Consider the following 18,544-nt stretch of genomic DNA (forward strand, 5'->3'; position numbering starts at 1 on the left):
CTCAAAATAATCCTTTTATGTTATCTGCTTCATTTTTAGGCGGAACGAAATACGGGTTGCACCAGGAAGTGAGGTGACGTATTGATGCTGGATAAAGTGACCCATCATCCACATAAAAGGTGGACTTATCAGACGTAGGTTTGGATTTATGTTTCTAGCAAACCTTACTCCGCTAACGACATTTAAGGCTTTTATTCTCGTTTGTAAATGTAATTATTTAGGGATCTGGTGCTGCACCGGCTCACACTGCTCAATGTCGTAGGTGGTTAGCATAGCATTGCAGTTAGCTTGTTAGCCGTTTTCGTCCAAATTTTTGCATGGGTGGTCTCGTAGGAGAGACACGCTGGAGTCTGCGCGGTTGTTGGATTATCTATTTATGAATATTATCATTTCAAAAAGAAAAAGGCATCGCTTGCGTCACTTTTTATTTGGTGACATTTCAAGGACAAGCTAACCAGATAAATTATTTATATTTCCTTTATAAGAGATTTGCTGTTTCTGTCATGTTGTGTCCCCTAAGAAAGTGTTTTGATGGAGAAGTTGGAGCTGGGTGATTCAGCAGCTGATTGACCATGGACACCCTGTCCAGCCACAGCTCATACCTCCTGCAGCAGCTCCAGGAGCAGAGGATTCAGGGTCTGCTCTGTGACTGCATGCTGGTGGTCAAAGGTGTCTGCTTCAAAGCCCACAAGAATGTCCTGGCTGCTTTCAGCTCCTATTTCAGGTGCTTTTATGCAATAATTTTTTATAATAGAGTGACATGTCAGTGAATCTGTGGCATATTTCCATACTTATCACGTAGCTAAGTAATCATACACTGCTGTTAATGCTAAAAATGCTGCTTTGATCTTTCCAGGTCATTATTCCAAAATTCCCCCAGTCAGAAGAATGAGGTGTTCAACTTGGTCATCCAGGATGTCAGTGGCATCGGCCAAATATTGGACTACATGTACACCTCCCATCTTGACATCAACCAAGATAATGTGCAAGCACTCCTGGACATTGCTCAGTGTTTGCAGGTTCCAAATGTTCAGAGCATGTGTAATGCTTTCCTCAAGCCTTGTCCTCCTCCAGTGGAAATCACATCGTTTTCTCTTCCGGGCATGCTGAGTTCTGAGCATGACTGCCTCTTGGGGAGCAGTAGTCTTCCTCATGATGTTGACCTCCACTGTCCCTCTGAAACCCAAAAGCCTGGCTTCAGTAGTGATGTGGACCACACCAAAAGGTTGCCTGTTTCTGTGCCTAATAGCTCCTCGAACTGTGATACAGCTAGCAGCACTCCAGCACCTGTAGAAAAACAGCTTGTCCATGGCTACAAGCTCCGTAACTTCTATAGTAAGCAGTACTTCAAGCAAAGTGCACTTGAGACTAATAGTGCAGCCTTAAATCAAGGCCCGTGCCCTTTGGTGCTGGTGGAAGAGCAGCCGTGTCAGCTCGGCGTCAGCCCCACTCCCGTATGCTCAGGAAACACAGTTCAGCCCAATCCTCCCTGCACATCTGTGGCAGTCGTAAAGAACCCCGTCTCTTCTTTAACACCCTCAGATAATTTAAACACCCCCAACGCTAACTCGGCAGACTCCATGCTCAACAAGCCAGTGCGCCCAAAGAAGGCTGTGTACCTGAAGAAATACAACTACCTCCGATCTCAGAAGGCATTGGAGGAGATGTTTGCTGAATCAGTGAGTGAACCTGTCCTCAGATGTCCCAAAAAGAGTCATCAAGAAGAGTCTGTGGTCCAGACTGAAGCTTCAGAAGCTCCCGTTGAGGGCCTTAACTCAGACAGAGAGCAGGTTACAGAGACGGCAACAGATACGCAACTTCCCAGTCCAACACCTGTGAACCAAGAAGAGCAAAATCTGAAAACTTTGCCAGAGCCACCGCAGCAGATAGGAAACAAGCAGTATTGTTGTGAGGTGTGTGGGAAGATCTTCAGACACCCGAGCAATCTGGAGCTGCACAAGCGCTCACATACCGGTATTTACTGATTCAATTGGCCTTATAATCACACATGGTATACAGTGACATGTTTTCGTAATAATTGTAATTTAGTTCTAGGAATATTTTCAGAAGCAAACATACATTTATTTTTTCTGCAGGTGAGAAGCCCTTCCAGTGTAATGTTTGTGGGAGATACTTCTCACAGGTAACGTCTGGTGTATTATTCAGATTTTCCAGAGTTATTCTTAGATGGGAATAATATATTGAGATATCTAACAGATAATTTTTTTTACAGGCTGGAAATTTACAGACACATTTGCGGCGACATTCTGGAGAGAAACCGTACATCTGTGAGTTATGTGGTAAAAGGTATGGCACCTTCTATGTGTGCAATTTCCTCATTTACATTTTTGGTCATTCACCTCCTCTCTGTATATGTTTTTTTTTTTTGCCACTTTGTTGTGTATTGTATGTCTGTGTGTCTTCCTTTACTTATTGCAAATTACTACTTACTCATGACTAGTTTACAAAAGCTTGACTTGATTTCAGGCATACCAATAACGTTCAGGCAATAATTAAGAAATTGATGAATTTGTGGCTGTACTGGACTAATTAACCAATTACAATAGATTATAGTTCAGGCCCCAGTGATATGATATTGTCCCTGTATGACACAGCCCTGTAATATAATATATAATAGTCTCTACAGTAGCCTATAAATCGAATATTCATCTGTGTTTTCCAGCTTTACTGCATCAGGGGATGTCCATCGTCACAAAGTGGTCCACACAGGAGAGAAGCCACATCTGTGTGATATATGTGGTCGAGGTAAATTACTGCTCTCAACAGAAGCAATTATCTTAATTATTTCCTTTATCCATCTATATGTAGTTCTTACCTAATGTCCTCATTCTTAAGTTGAATCTTTATCAAGTATTGATAGTAGGTTGAGCTTCTTAGTTCACAGACCCAGTGATTTTTTTTTTTTAATTAATTAATTTTTTTTCATTGTGCTTGTCTTGTACCTCAGGATTTAACAACTTGAGCAATCTCAAGGAACACAAGAGGACTCACACCACAGACAAGACATTCACATGTGACCAGTGCGGAAAATCCTTCAACACGCACAGGAAGCTTCTAAAGCACAAGGCTCGTCACGCTGGGGAAAAACCACACAGCTGTGCCACATGTGGTAAAGAACAGCGTCTATAGTGTTGCAAGTCTTATTCACATTGATTACACTGTAGACATAGTTGTATAAAACACTATGCTAGGAAACAATTAGTCAGTTAACTGGAAATGAATCTGCAAATATGTTGCTCTAGTCTCTAAATGTTCTGCTCCTCTTTGTCTCATGTAACTGTAAACTGCATATCTTCGGGTTCTGGACATAACAAGCATTTTGATGACATCAATTCGGGCTTTATTAAATTATAATGGGCATTTTTCCCAAAACATGCTTGAGTCATGTTGTGAACACACCCAGTAAAAGTTAATCAGTTTTAAAAAAATATATATATATATATATCTTTTTTTTTAAATTCAGTATAGCCTAATGTCTGCACCGTGTTTTACATTCAATATGTATTCTTAATTATTCTAGGGAAATGCTTCATTGGCTCAGGGGACCTGCAGCGTCACATACGATCGCATACTGGTGAGAAACCCTACATCTGCAACGCCTGTGGAAAGAGCTTTACCCGCTCTGCCATGTTGAGGAGACACAGCAACATGCACTGCAAGGGGGCTCCAGCCGACAGCCCCGCTACAGACACCTCTGACCCACCTTGTAGCTCAGATGGAGTGGCCGCGTTCCCCAAACCCGTCAGCCACAGTAAACCTCCTGCCGCAACCAGTGAGCAGCATTTCCCCGGCTTGATGCCCCATGCAGGGTTAGAAAAACCCTCACCGACTACTACTTCACCACCACATATAGAGACTCCACCACCCAGCATGCACCTCAGCCCGGCTTCTACCCCCACCCCCCTTCCTGAGCTGCGCTCGCTGGTACCCCATCACCTCCTCTCCTCCAACCACCAGGAGAGAGGTGCAGCCCCGACAGCCACAGACCACATGAAGCTTTCCAAACACCACCTGTCTCCGGAGGTTGTGTACGGTCCGTATGTGGAGAATGGGAATATGTCGGTGGAGATGGGCAGAGGAGGGGTGGGGAGGCCCTACCTCCCTCCCACAGCCAATCACTGCAGTTCCCTCACTTCTTCTAGCAGGCCCAATAGTGGCTCCTACAGGTCCACTGAAGCCCAGTTTATCTCCAGTGTAACTCTGTGGGGCCTTGCAATGAAAACGCTGCAGAATGATAATGACATGGAGCAGTAAAATGTTGCATCTTATGAGATATTGGATAAGAACAGCATAGCCAGTTCAGAGGTTGTGTACTTTTCACTGATATTGAATTAGTTTTCATTGATATCACCTGGCTCTTGATTGGTTAAACTGACCTGTAACACACAAACGGTAGCTCCTATGTCTCCTGTGATAAAGCAAATATGAAATAGTAATATGATTTATTCATAACTGGAAATGTTTTATTTATGTGTTCAGAGTTTTTACCATGACTCCCAATCAAAGTAAGAGCTTCCTAGTTGTTTCTTAAAAGAAAGAAAGAAGCTTTGCGCTGCTCTTAAAACTTCCAATGCTGTTGCTGTTCTGGCCCCAGTCAGTGATGTCACAGCAGGTGTGCTCCTTCAGATGTCACCAAGTGTATCGACCTTAAATATAGAGATGCAGCGCTGCAGCAGTATTTTGCCTTCTGGGATTCAGTGTGGATTTACCTCTTACGGTTTCAACTGTAAACATCCCAGGATGCATCTCAGCTAATTGAGGTGTTAATTACACTCTTTCACTTTGTATATACTGCACTGCACTTTAACATGTAAAAAATGCATATCTATTTTCAACTATCAGTGTCAAATGTGGCTGTATTATATTCATATGAGAATAAAAGATGTACATTATATTTAATGTTCACAGTTGCCCCGTTAATGTTTCAGACCTCAACAGTAACACCTCAGTGAACAAAAAAGTTTAACGTTTTAAATTTCTTTGAAATCAAACCAAAATCCAGCACTCATCACTGTTACGGTGATATGAGAAACAATGCTCCCATCCATATATCTGTTACACATGCAATGCAAAGTAGGACATATTAACTATATACCATGAATGTGGAAACTACTATTTGAAAGCTTATCACACAAAATCTTTGATACGTATTATATAGTGATCAGATATCTGTTTTTAGTTTTGTTTTAAAAGCTCTTTCAGTGCTGCTGTTGCTCATGCAGCTAACACAGTATTAAAGTACATATTACTACTGCTTTTACTATTAAATTATTCTACTAACCCTTTGGCAATCCTCATCCAAATATATGTTTCCTATAGTTTATATTACAATGTCATGAACAAGCTATTCAAAACTTAATTTGAGGAGTTGTTTGAAATTGTTCATAATCTGATACGTCTAGACAAAGCCTAATGGTATTAATTGGAAACATTAAAATAATAGTTGTCACGTCTTCTACAGCAAACAAAAGATGTTGAATGGAACATTGCCTAAACTGTCTTAAAGCCCTTTCTTAAACAAAGTCAGAAGGTATAGAAGGAGAATAATCTGAATTATTGCAATCATATTGTGATATTAATGTATTCATTTTAGCCTATTTCTGTACAATATTTGCTGTCAAGAGAGAAGTAGTTTTGTATAAAAGAAAGAAGAATAAGTTACTCCAATATTTAGACAAGAGTCAAGACAGGCATAAGAAAATGCAAGAAGTTATGAATGCTGATGCAGATTCACACAGGTCAGAAACCACACTGTTCTAAAGAATGTGGCAAAAGATCTGCATCAAGTTGAATGTCTGAGAATAAACAGGATTGTGGTGGAAAATGATTATACCTGCTGTTGAGTCTTTTTAAACTGAAACAGAATATCGTCAAACGGAAGTAAAAGAAGTGCTTTATCTGTGTAACAACAGACACACACATATATATGTTGTATCCTTGAGGCATAGAACATGTGAATATACAATAGGTACTTGTTATCCAACACAGAAGAAGAGTGTGTGCAGGCAGTCAGCTGCATGGATCACAAGTTACATGATGCAAGCTTATGATGGTTTGTTTCACAACAAGTTGTAAAACAGTTCTATCTTATAAGAATATAAAATACTCATAAGAATATATTTCCATTACCCAACAGCAAGATACATTTGAGCACGTATGTTAACACAAAGGGTGGAGGGCTACTGAGTTCAGAGCAAAAGTACAAACACTTAAGCATTTACACAATATACTAAGTAGAAATGTACCCGCTTTGTGTGAGTCTTTTAATAATGCTGAAATAAAGAATACCGAAAACCAGAGGTTGTCTTTTGAGTATTTATTTTCTGTGCAGAGAAGATTCAATCATCACAACAGAATGCGTACAGTCTCAGTGAGGAAGAACCAAGTATACAGGGAACGCACTTTCTTTACGCAGAAGGAGCAACGGTGGGGGCCAATGATACAGACATTTTGGTCTCAGACTGCTAGAAACAACAAAGAAAAACAAACAACCAGCAACCAAAACAAGCAGCCAGATGGCCTTGGTGCTGGAACATTCTCATACAACACAGTTAGTTATCTTTGCACGCAGGCGAGGGTGGATTCTTCTTTTGCAACAATAAGAAAGATACATCTGGGCATGTACGCTTTTGTGCATCAGTAGAAAACTGAGTGTCGGTTTTCTCAGATCCCTTTTCACTGGACCTGTGGTACACTTCTGCGAAAGCTTTGATATTTTCAACGTTTTCCACATTGGCGTCTCTGTGTGAACTAACAAAACTGCTTATTTTATATTTTGCCTCTTGTTTTATTTAGCTTACATGTCAACACGTCGTTTTTTACATATACTGACAAGGTAGCTCATTGAGGGCCGGTTATAGAAATGTATATAATGCACGTCTGAAAACATAAATAAAGTTTAGGCTGGTTTACCATGACATTCCTGTACAGAAAGACTGAAAGGACAACTGTGTCCTGCAACAAAAAGGGATGTAGGGTGAAATGTAATGTGTGAATATGGCAATGCAATCTTTAGACTTGGAGTTATACTACAGTTATACACAGTCCAGCACAGTAGATGGCGGTATGACACCTTGTTGCATATCGTATCTCTGGCTAAAGGCTGCTCCCCTCGAAGCACTACACGGTACCTCTCTGCACGGTACACACTGTGCAACACACCGCTCGCAGAAAAGGGAGCTAACAGAGGCTGCACGATGGCTAACTCCACGCTTCAGTCGTTCAACGTCTTTCTGACGGAACGATTAACCGCCGCCGCGGTAGACATCTATGGATTCGTGGAGAAGACAATAATAGACTACCAGGAGGAGGTGTACCACACGAAACTGGAGAACCAGAGGTTGCAGCGGCTGTTGGATTTGGTCTACAAACCAGAGATAAGGCTGCACAGGGCAGGTATGTTTCTCAGGCTGCGCTGCACCTCTCCGTCGGTGCCTGAGCTGACATTACGCTTAACGTTAGTAATTATCCAAAGCACGTCAGATAACACTGCGTGAAGTTAGTTTAAGGGCTTTGTATTCGCCACATTCAGCTACGTTACGTTAGCAAGCCATGTTAGCTAATGTCTCTGTTTCCTGGCTAATGACAGGGAGCGTACATGGCGAATGGAAGCCAACGTCACCTGTAGAGAAGACAGCAAACATTAAGAAAATAAAACCATTTAAACCATGATTTGTTCATAATGCAGTTCTGTACGATGCCAATATTTATATGTATCGTCCTAACGACATGAAAAGAAATCAATGTTTTCTTTTGAAATTCAGTTTATTCTACACAAAGAAACGTGTTGGGTTAATATACACTCCATACTTTATTTTGTGTGGAGGGAACAAACGCCAAACAATAATATGTATTTCCGAATCACAAGCACTAACTTGACCTTTTCACATTTATAAAAGTGCATGTGTGTAGATTTAGAAAAATGTACACAAAGTGTGACTCATTGAGTGTAAATAAGGGTTTATTGTATCTTTGTTCAAATGCATGCCATGTTGGAACATGTGGATTTTTCAAATGATATAGGCAGGAGTAAAAATGAAAGAACCTCGGGACAGGCCCAGTAACATGGTCGTGTTTCACCAAAATGACCTTGTGTCACCAATAGCAAAAGTAAAACTTCTATCTTGCAACTGAGACAACTGCTTTGACCATTTTCAATCACAGTTTTTTTTCTTGACTGAATAAACCACTGCCTCCTATGACTCCATTCATGTTAACAAAATGGAGGAGCTGCTTAAATAAATTTTAAAAGTGGTGTGACTATTTTGTTAAAGGTGAGCATTAATTAATTAGCTGTTGATGTGATGTCACATACTGCAAAGTGCATTTTGAAAGTCTTTTGTAATATCCTGTTTGTCACTATAAACTGTGGCCTTGTATCTTTTTGGTGTTATTATAGTACAGCCAGACTGAATGTGGAGTTAGGCCCCTCATCGCCTATTGTGGCTCGCAAAAAACACGTTTGGGTTGTGAGAGAAATTCAAGTCATTGACCGGAAGGGGTGAAACACAGCTGCACAAAATCAAATCTATTCACATCTGAGATCCATTGTATATTATTTAAATACAGCTTAATTTAGCCCGCCTATTTCACTTGTGAACCCAAACTACAAAAAGCATGGAAGCAGTATTTGTGATTACATGAGGCTTATTCCAGGCTCATGTTATATCGGAGTCATTCCTGACTGGTGTTCACGTCAACATCCGAGTCCTAACACTGTAACCCTTCAAGCATCGTGATGATATGAATGCTCGCAAGTCGCTAACATGGAGATCTTTCTCACCTCTACCATCCAACCCATTTGACGAGTGTGAGCCGTGCTGAATTGTACATATTTTCCAACAGTGTTATTGTGCGACGCCTTGAAGGAGAAGCCAAATTCTGCCTTAAAATAAGGGGGAATGAAATGCAGCCAATAATGTGACAGCAGTATTGCATACGGACTATAGTAGGGGTCAGCAACCTTTTTTTATATGAAGTGCCACTTTTAAAGTTTCTTGTTAATCAGTGTGCCATATCAACATTAAGATTAACAATAACTTATGACACTACATCGAAATGAAATCTCCCAAGGATCTGTAATTGTATTTCATAAAGACAGGTAACGTGTATAGCAACATTAAAATAAAAAAAGTAAAAAACATTTTTTGTCATTATATATGAGCGCACCTATACAAGAAGGCTGTAATCCTTAAAAACACCTTCGTCTGAGTTGAAATCATTAACAAACTGCAGCTGCCAATGGCGTTGGAAGAGGTCATTTAGCATGCGGATGAGAGGACACTTCAACGTTTCCAAAAAAACAATCTTGAACATTTATTGCCGGGGTGCCTTTGGTTAAGCTACGGCCTGATGTTGCAGACTCCTTGACTAGAGTTTCAATTCCACCGAGTGTGGATGTTGAGTGTTGGTGTTGTGTTACATTTTGAGCCGTTTTACTCAATCACAATTAGGAGCCATTTGCTCAGGTGCCCTGCTATGTGAGTACTACTTCCATGTGAAGTACTTCGATTTGTTCCATAAAATAAATTTACATCCACCATTTGAGTCATGTTTTTTTTTTTTATCGCCTTATGCTCACCATCGATGAATATTTTGGGTGCTTATTTGTGAAATGTCCCAGATAGAAAAAGGTATGTAGTGCAGCATATTGATATGATTGCACTTGTATTGGCTCCCGTTCTCCACACAATTCTGTTCCTCACACCAGTTGTTCTGTTTATGATATTTTGAATATCTATTGTGTTTTTTTAATGTTTGGTGTCCAAGTTCATTTTAATGAAAGTTTATAGTCACTGTTTTCAAACCATAGCTTTCATTTGATTTCTCTGCTGCTGTTAGGACGAGCGGCGCTGCTGGGGACCGTTCAAGTTCTTGTGTGATCAGAGGAGTGATTTTTCTAGCTGCTACCAAAAACATTTTCCTATCCACTGTTACAGATTCAAGGCAGATCGCTTTGCCCACACCAACACTGGAGGTTTGTGCTCAGGAGCAGCAGATACAGAAGGAATGTATTCCCAGTGAGGCCGACAAGGAGCAGGTCATCCTGACCATTAAAGAGGAACTGACTGAACTTTGTACCAGGTCTGTAGAGACACCTGTACGTCCTGCATACAGCAACGTTACAGACACACTAACTCAGATTGTCACAGTTGGAGAGCATGAAGAATATGAGATGCCAGACAGCCCGACTCAAGTTGTGACAGTTGGAGAGCATGGCGGATACGAAGCGCCAGACAGCCTGTCTCGAGTTATAACAGTCGGAGAGCACATGAAATATGAGATACCATCACCAGATGACCAACCGCTACCATCCTCTGGAGTATCTCCAGTATCTACAAAGAAGAAAAACTTTTTTTTTTGTAAGATTTGCTGTCAGCCTTTTTTGAGAAAAATCGAGTTAAAATCGCACCTCGGCGTTCATGAAGCAAAACATTTACCGAAGCCTACCAACCAAGCGTTCAGCTGCTATGCCTGTGGTAGAAAAACAGACACCAGGAGTCAAATGATCTGCCACATGAGAACACACACCGGCGAGAAACCCTTTGCCTGTCCCATTTGTGGTAACAGATACAGACTGAAAGGTCATATCAAAGAACATTTGAGGACTCACACTGGAGAAAGACCTTACACCTGCTACACATGTGGGAAAAGCTTCAACAGGTCTTCCACCATGACGAAACACGCCAGGATCCAACACAGGGAGAACATGCCGTTCAAGTGCATGCAGTGCAGCCAGCGCTTTCCTCTGCTCGTCGTGTTCAAACAGCACATGAAGACGGTCCACGATGTCACCTTCTCCATATGAAATACTGTTGCTGTAGCAATGCCGATGCTTGCTGCTGTTTAAAGTTACAGTGAGTCTGAGGGCATCTGATGGTGATGGCTTTTTTAAAGGTTTATCTTTTCTGCTTGTGTGTTAATTGAAGTTGCAGCTGACATGCTTCCTCAGATTAGCACTTATGCTCCACCGCACTGATACAACTTCTCATATTGTTCAGATGCTCCTGATGAGTTGCTGTAATTGTAATCTGCTTCACATCTAACATGTAAAACGCTCGGAAGAAATATACTTAAAACACTTAATGTACCAAGTAAATAGTTAAAAGTGCATAAATCTATCTATCTATAAAATGCATCGTAAGGGCTATTTATATTATGATACAAAATTAGCTTTTCGCACCGTGTTTTAAAACTTTGTTATTGACAGCTGTACTTCCTTAAATTCTGCCTTTAATTCATGTGTGGCTTTCTTCTTATTGACTTGCTTGTAATGTATTGTTTTGTAAAGTGCAATACCAATAAAGCTACAGTACATGTAATTATTGCTGCAGTTTTTCTTATTGTGTGTCTGTCTCTATAAAATCATGACTTCAAAAGAGGTTAGACCCCCATATTGGCAGATGTGTGTTTGTGATTAGGGTGTGACATCACAGTTGGGTGTGGTTACAGGTGCGACAGAGCAAACCTCTGATTACACCAATCAGGGATGTTGATTGTAATCAGATGTGCAACAGTATAGTTTCATAGTTTGAATTGCACTAACCTGCATTACAAGTTTGGGTGATCAATTGAACCTACTTCAATATAGACGACTGACTATAGAAGGCCAACGGAAAGACACGAGTTGTTGTTGGAACAGATGCAAATTTGCTCCAGATCTCTCGGATGTATTTTAAATGTTTCAATGTGAGCAAAGTGTTTGCTCACACAAACACAGTGTGTATGATGCTAGCTAACGACAGGTAATATCTGTACAATCAGTGGCTGTTTGGAGAGAATAAACACCCACAAAAACACTCAAGCAATCAAATTTGAGCTAGTTTGAGCCAATGACAAGTCGGTGAAAATCTGCATGCAATCTTAAGAAGTCTAATGCCTCTGAGACTCAGGAAAGATTCCCTGTATACTGTGCCTGTTAGAAGGTGGATATAGGCAACACACCTTTAAGTATTCAGATTCAACACTTCAAAATTGATTCCTTAAAAATGCAATAGTAACATATTGGCATTGTTGTACTGTAACACTCATACACAAGAAAATAGTTCCTAGCTTGAGGCTCCACTGAGTCCTCAGCTCTTGACTGGTTTGACCCTTCATGAAGTTGATGTGGCTCTGAGGCAGCTGATCTCAAAGGTAAAATTCCTGATGGCCGTAGATTGATGGGAGCAATATTTTGGCACTTACAACTCAGTCGGTGTAATGCATTTCTGTTTCCGTCTTTGCAGATGCCAAACTGTCAACTGCACCGATATCGGTGGAGGAGATTGCCCCTAAACAGCAGGAGTGGAGCCCGGCTGTGTGCCAGGACCAGCCAGGACCCTCCCAGATTGAAGAGGAGCATGAGGAGCAGAAGGAGGAACTGTGGATCAACGGGCTAGAGGAGCAACCCTCAGCAGAGGACAGCGATGACGGGGATGCCTTGACGAAAGAACTCATCAAAACAGTGCAGCAGTTAGAAGACTGCAAAGCAGCAGAGGAGAGCAGAGAGCCAACGCAAACCCCTGCAGAAGATCCAGAGCACTCTCAAGAGAAGACCAGTACCACCTTATACCGATGCCACATATGCAACTACATATTTACCAAAAAAACGGTGCTTACATGGCACCTCAAGACGCACGAAAGCAAGTCACATGACGGCAAGGGAAACTTTGACTGTCACATATGTGGCAAACACATACCCTGTCAGAGCAATCTGCAGAACCACATGAGAGTGCACACAGGAGAGAGACCCTACAGCTGCCATTTCTGTGGCAAGTGTTTCAAACTGAAAGGTCACATGACAGAACATATAAGAACTCACACAGGAGAGAAGCCTTTCAGCTGTCACATCTGTGGCAAATCTTTCAACAGAGGTTCAACTCTGAGGAAACACGTTTTGGCCAAACATAAAGAGGAGAGGCCGTACAAATGTGGGGATTGTGACGAGTTATTTACCGAAAGGCTGCTGATGAAGAGGCACATGCGAAAAGTTCACGGAGTAAAATTGTCCACAAGTCAAAGTCCTGCCTAGAACTTCAGTACAGAATAAGGAATAGAGCTAGGGTATCTTTTTAAATGTTTTGATACTAGCGCCAGTGAGTTTTGGTACCAAAACCAGAACTTTTTTTCAAAATGTTGGTTTGATTATTCTAATGACATTATGCTACACATTCCTTTTTTATCACAAGAAGCTACATTTCTCAAATGTTAAATGTTGTCTGACATAAATAGCCATACTTTGCTTAAGTAAAATACCATCTAGAACTGGCAAATTTATGGTTGTGACATTGTGGGAGATACACGCTCATTTGCTTTCTTGCTGAGAGTTACGCCGCAAAAACACCATGAGCAGCGGTGAAGTGCGGCCTTCTGTGAGCCGCCATGCAATGCCTGTGGAAAACTGTAGGCGGTTGCTCCAAAACTGCGGCTGTTTTGATTCTGCTGCGAAGTGTGGCCAAACTAAAGTTGGGGATGGTTTCACTTTTAATGGTGAAGTGCAGCCAAAGAGTACCCGCAGCCAATCAATAAACAGAGTTCTGTGACTCCTGTGACACGTTGACCTATGTTACAAATATTGTATTGTATTCCCTCCTGAAACACAGGAAGACGCCTCCCAGTGAAGGAAAATGTAATTGTTGTGCTACAGAATACTGGAGGAGCAGCTGCGTACTTGAGTACTGCCTCTCTCTTGACTACGATCTAAACTCTAGATGTGCTGGACATTTTGGTTCGATACCATTGTTGTATACACATTGTTCATAACCTGTGTTGATCATCAATATGAACCACCAGAATTTCATTCTGCAGAATAAAAGACACTAATTCAAAAAAGATAAAACAGATGCCTATGGTCCCTTTAAATTCAATCTGCTTTAAACATCTTTGTAAATGTTGTTAATGTGGACCATAATAACACATACAGCTGTGGTACATCGTCTGTCAACTAGTGATACCTATGTTGTACTGTAAAGGTGTTTGGTATTTATTTTTATATATTGTACATAGTTGTATTTTTTTTATTTTGCCAAAGTTCAGTCATGTTATGGACCTGTTGTAAAACAGCTACGTGAACACAAAAATATAAAGTCAGGTGTGACAATTTATGGGGAAAATGCATCACTGTCAACTTTTTTTTTTTCTGTAGCATATGTGTGTGTAATACAGCAGTACAGGAGTAACCACAAGGATTACAATTAGAAATACAGAACTGATGTGGAAAATGTGGTTCAGACATATTGAAGAGTGTCTCCTGTGCTTACATTACTGTGAGGAACTTTTAAGTGGTTCGGAAAAGGTCTCAATTTAATACTGATGCCTCTATATGACCTACATAAGTAAACGAGACCATCAGCGAGAAGATTGGCTATTTCTATTTAGTTATTCTTAATACATGTCATTGGTGCCAGCGGGTCAGATAAGCCACAACCACACTTAGGGTGGAAATCTTTCCCAAAATTGGGGAATCAAACACATATCAAAACATCAGAGGCACAGAGAAGCTTTCATATCAAGACAGAACATCAAAACGAGGCCATACAAAAAGTATAGTTAGTGTGTTATTTTAGTTTATTCTAAAAAGGGAATATTTGAATATTTCTGCATACTGGGGTCCCTAAACAGTCTTGGAAGTGCATAAATTGGGTATGATGGAAAGCTGAGACTCTTGTGGATTCAATGAGCCCACTTGTATTCTTTTTCTATGATGTTCCTTAAGGTTTTGGTTTCTTAATGAGGTATTTTGGAGTGATCTTTTGATACTGAAAAAAGGGGGGTAGAATGGTAAGAGGTTTTAGCCGGAATCTTTAAATTGGCCATTTGGGTACATTTGGGCTCCATCTATGCCATTTATAATGTTCTCAAATAACTCTAAAACTCACTCAATTTAATTTACACAACACTATAGGTATTAATTGTATCTAAATAGAACTGTTTTGGGCTTTACTTCCAATCAAAACCATAAACCGTTCGGCTATATGACTGCAGGGGGCAGCATTTCAGCTGCTATCGTCTTTGGGTGAAACCAATAACACAGAAACTTTGAGAAATCACAAGGACATTACATGATGTGTTTTTCCTGCAATATGCTGGCTGAATTTAGGTTTTTAGTGATGAAAATGTATTCTGTCAATGACAAAGGAAAGTGTGAAATAAACCAAGTTCCACTGCTTAAATGGTTTGGTTACACATACTGCTTCCAAGGGTCAACGATTACAGTTCCTGCCACAAATAATATGAGAATATTATTATATTATACAGAATAAAATTTTCACATACACACATTTCTGCAACAGACCTAAATTAATTATCTTCTCCGAATTAGCAGCAATTTAAATCACTTAAGTATTAACACAAACAGGCAAGGTAGTGTTTGTAGCTTCCCTCTACAGAGCTATTCTAACTTTAACTGCTGTAGCAGCCATCACGTAAATATAACAAATAAAATAATTGCCTTCAACCACATTTTAATTATTTCTAATTTAAATGCGCGCTAAGCCTTAAAACCCAAACAAATATGTGAGGGTGGAAATATTATAATATATTGCAAGTAACAGCCATTATTAACCCAAATTGAGAATAATTGAGAACAACAAATCCCTCCAATGACAGAAAATGTAGGCGTCACTCCTCTTTGGAAAGACGAATCCCAGCTTGCCCAGCTTGCCCCCCCCTTCCGCCAAAAAAAAAAAAATTAAACTAAGAGGACTCGGGTTCCTCCGGTTGGAGTCGGAATCTGAGCCGAGAGCCCCGAGCCCCTTACTATTACGCGCGACAGAACATCAATCGGGTCTTGGATTGAGGTTTGAGATTGTTTGCATCCAATCAAACAAGTAAGAAAGAATTGAAATGGACACCGCCGATCAGGTGAGAATCGGCGCGATTAGCGAGATCATCTGGACTCAGAGATGTGTGATTTTTTGCTAAATTGGCCAAATGTGTCGTTAATTGGTGATAGGAAATGTGTTGTTATCCTCTGTGTCCTTCTGCAGCTTGCATCTGTGGGGACGTTTCAAGTGCTAAAATTACCTCTGGGATTTATCCGTGTTTTGGAATGGGTGAGTTGAAACTTTGACTGTTTTTTGCATGCAATAACTTAACTATGCAGCGTAAATACATCAGCGTATTATATAATGAACTATAGGGTGCAATGAGAGTCTGCAATGAGAGTCTGCATGTGTATGGCTACGTTGACTGCTTTTGACTCGTTAATGCCCTGCTTATCTCTGTTACAATTTAAACTCCATCAGATGGCTTTTGGTGCCTGAATAGTGATGTTTGTGTTACTTCCACACGGCGAGGGACCTTACCCGAAATCATCTCGGCTACGATCCGTTTCAGCGTGACTAAATGGCTCAAGTTTATGTAAGGATGTATAGCGAGAACTACACGCCAGGGGAAACCGCTGTGTAGCTTTTCAATCAGGCTATGCGTATTTTGGATGCGTTGTGCCAACACCATGCGCTTTGCGCCAGTCCACAAAAAAATGCCCCATTTTACTCCAAGTGAAATGATATAACAGGAATCAACAATGAGAACGGGGTGCTCTAGCTCTGACTGAATCAAAGCTGGGTGCTGTTTGTAGACTCTCCTGTTTATTGTACAGTGCAGAGAAGCCCAAAGGCAAAAAAGAGATCAGTGACTTTCTTTGATGTCAGTTTAGAGAAATGACTGTAGCCACGAGGGAAGTGTGTGTGTGTGTGTGTGTGTGTGTGTGTGTGTGTGTGTCCCACTTTAATTAATGCCATCAACTGTGCAGAGAATCCTGAAGTAGCAGAGAATGTCCATAAAAATATATTAAAGATAGATTTTTTTTTTTATTGTGAAGGGGGTGACTCTCGCTCACACTCACTTTCATCAGACACCTGACACTTTAGCTGAGATGAAGCAGATGTCTATCAGTGAGGTGAGTTGCCCAGTGTGTCCCCTTTCGGCTGTTTGCGTGTGAGCAGATTCACTGTGATATTTGTGGGCCAGAGCCAGAGAACAAGCAGATGATCCAAAGCAGGGTACGATTAAGATAACACTCTGTGTGTGTTTGAGAGAGAGTGGTGGAGGGCAGTATGTGTGATTGTGTGAAAATGACTGCACACCATGTAACATCCTTATTGATCTGTTGTTAGACTGTTCTTCTAGAACCTGAGAGGAAAGGGATCTCCACAAAGCCTGTGTTGGTCTCAGAATGATCTCTCTTTTTCAGCCTCCATCTGTAGTGTAAGTGATGTAACTGGGCTACTTGCCCTCATTTGGCCCGTGATTACTCTCTGACTCATGATAACTACGGTTGTGGACAGGGGAAGACTGTAGTTATGGCAGCTAAACAATGGTTATGGTATGGTTACTATTAGGGAACTAAACAAAACTTGGTTACAGTTCAGGAAAGATGGTGGTCAAGATTAATAAAAAAGAAAGTTTTAATTGCAGGTCTGTGACAGGACGCAAACTCTGGTCTCCCACATGAAATGTTACACCTTGTTACACCTTGTTACATAAAGGCCACATCACTTCCTGGTTTATCACTGGATGTTGGATTTGCACATAAATTGTGAGATGCAGAATCATCCAATACAGATGTGATCTCTAGGGATACTGGACCAGGCTTTTGAGAGCGCCGTTGAAACAGCGACTCCCTTTCAACCTTAAAATACATTTAGCTGAGGTAAATCTCACATCACAATCATCTATATTTTCCAAGCACGTGTGCACAATACATGTAATTTGACTATTGCTTGTTGCCTCCCTCTTGATTTTCTGACACAGAAAGAGAGAAAACAGCGGTTGTATGCCTCCGTCAATCAGTCATGTTGCAGTTCACATCCATGTCTTGTCCAAAATATCACCACTTCATTTTATCTTATTAGACATTTGTGTGGAAATATCATGATTAGCACGATGACCAACAATAAAACAAAAAAATAAAACATCACAACTTGTGAAAAACATTGTCAGCCACTTTATTATCTGTGCTTATGACAATCGTGCTTCATTTTCAAAAGGCTTGCAGCAAATGTCTTCCCACATATGACACCAGTAGAAACACATGTCTTTCAGTTTGTTTTGTTGACATGCCCTCAGGCCTTAAAGGCTGTAGTCAAGGCAGCCATTGACATTTACCTTGCTAATGATAATGAACCCTTGACTGTATGGCTGACTGGACATGTGGACAAACAGAAGCTTGTTTAAAGGTTACGTTAACTTCAGTCAAGACAGTTGCAGCAGTTTAGTAGGTTTCCTACATTCTCAGTCAGTACTGGGTCTGCACAATGAGAAGGCAAATTAATAATCAGCCATGTCTGCAGGAAATTCTAGAGGATGGTTTTACGGCTGTGTGTGTGTGTGTGTGTGCACGTAGTCCATGGCCTGTTTGGCAGCCCGTCAGTGACTGGCATATTCCGCTCCAAACAGCTGTAAGGCCCCCTCCTCTCCACCAATAACCAACTCATGCAGAAGCTGTCCTTTGAGATGTGCCCAAACTCTTCACTGCGTGTGTGCGTGTGTGCGTGTGTGTGTGTGTGTGTGTGTGTGTGTGTGTGTGTGTGTGTGTGTG

At 40.9% G+C, this 18,544-nt stretch overlaps 2 protein-coding genes across 2 annotated transcripts in view; both read left to right on the plus strand.

Moving 5' to 3' along the window:
* The first annotated feature begins 302 nt into the window (after positions 1–302).
* On the plus strand, positions 303–12,310 carry zbtb49 (zinc finger and BTB domain containing 49). The gene is made up of 9 exons (XM_031849045.1): positions 303–724; positions 857–1,974; positions 2,097–2,143; positions 2,234–2,307; positions 2,684–2,766; positions 2,969–3,130; positions 3,542–4,273; positions 7,123–7,416; positions 9,960–12,310. The coding sequence occupies exons 1-9, from the start codon at positions 573–575 to the stop codon at positions 10,826–10,828; spliced, it is 3,531 nt and encodes a 1,176-aa protein (XP_031704905.1). The 5' UTR covers positions 303–572; the 3' UTR covers positions 10,829–12,310.
* Positions 12,311–15,735: 3,425 nt separating this feature from the next.
* Positions 15,736–18,544, plus strand: part of synpra (synaptoporin a) — an 18,516-nt gene continuing 15,707 nt past the window's right edge. Inside the window, exons 1-2 of the mRNA XM_031862635.1 lie at positions 15,736–15,864; positions 15,990–16,055. Coding sequence (XP_031718495.1) covers positions 15,847–15,864; positions 15,990–16,055 — 84 coding nt within the window. The 5' untranslated portion in view covers positions 15,736–15,846. The remainder of the gene's footprint in view (positions 15,865–15,989; positions 16,056–18,544) is intronic.

Source organism: Anarrhichthys ocellatus, unplaced genomic scaffold (assembly GCF_004355925.1).
Source record: "Anarrhichthys ocellatus isolate YVR2014 unplaced genomic scaffold, GSC_Weel_1.0 scaffold1, whole genome shotgun sequence".
Taxonomy (NCBI): Eukaryota; Metazoa; Chordata; class Actinopteri; order Perciformes; family Anarhichadidae; genus Anarrhichthys; species Anarrhichthys ocellatus.

What these genes read in the sequence shown, in the direction of transcription:
- zbtb49 (XM_031849045.1), top strand. Translation starts at nt 573, where the DNA reads ATGGACACCCTGTCCAGCCACAGCTCATACCTCCTGCAGCAGCTCCAG. An exon ending in GTGTGATATATGTGGTCGAG is followed by an intron (nt 2,767 to 2,968) that starts GTAAATTACTGC and finishes CTTGTACCTCAG; the next exon opens with GATTTAACAACTTGAGCAAT. An exon ending in ACACAGCTGTGCCACATGTG is followed by an intron (nt 3,131 to 3,541) that starts GTAAAGAACAGC and finishes TAATTATTCTAG; the next exon opens with GGAAATGCTTCATTGGCTCA.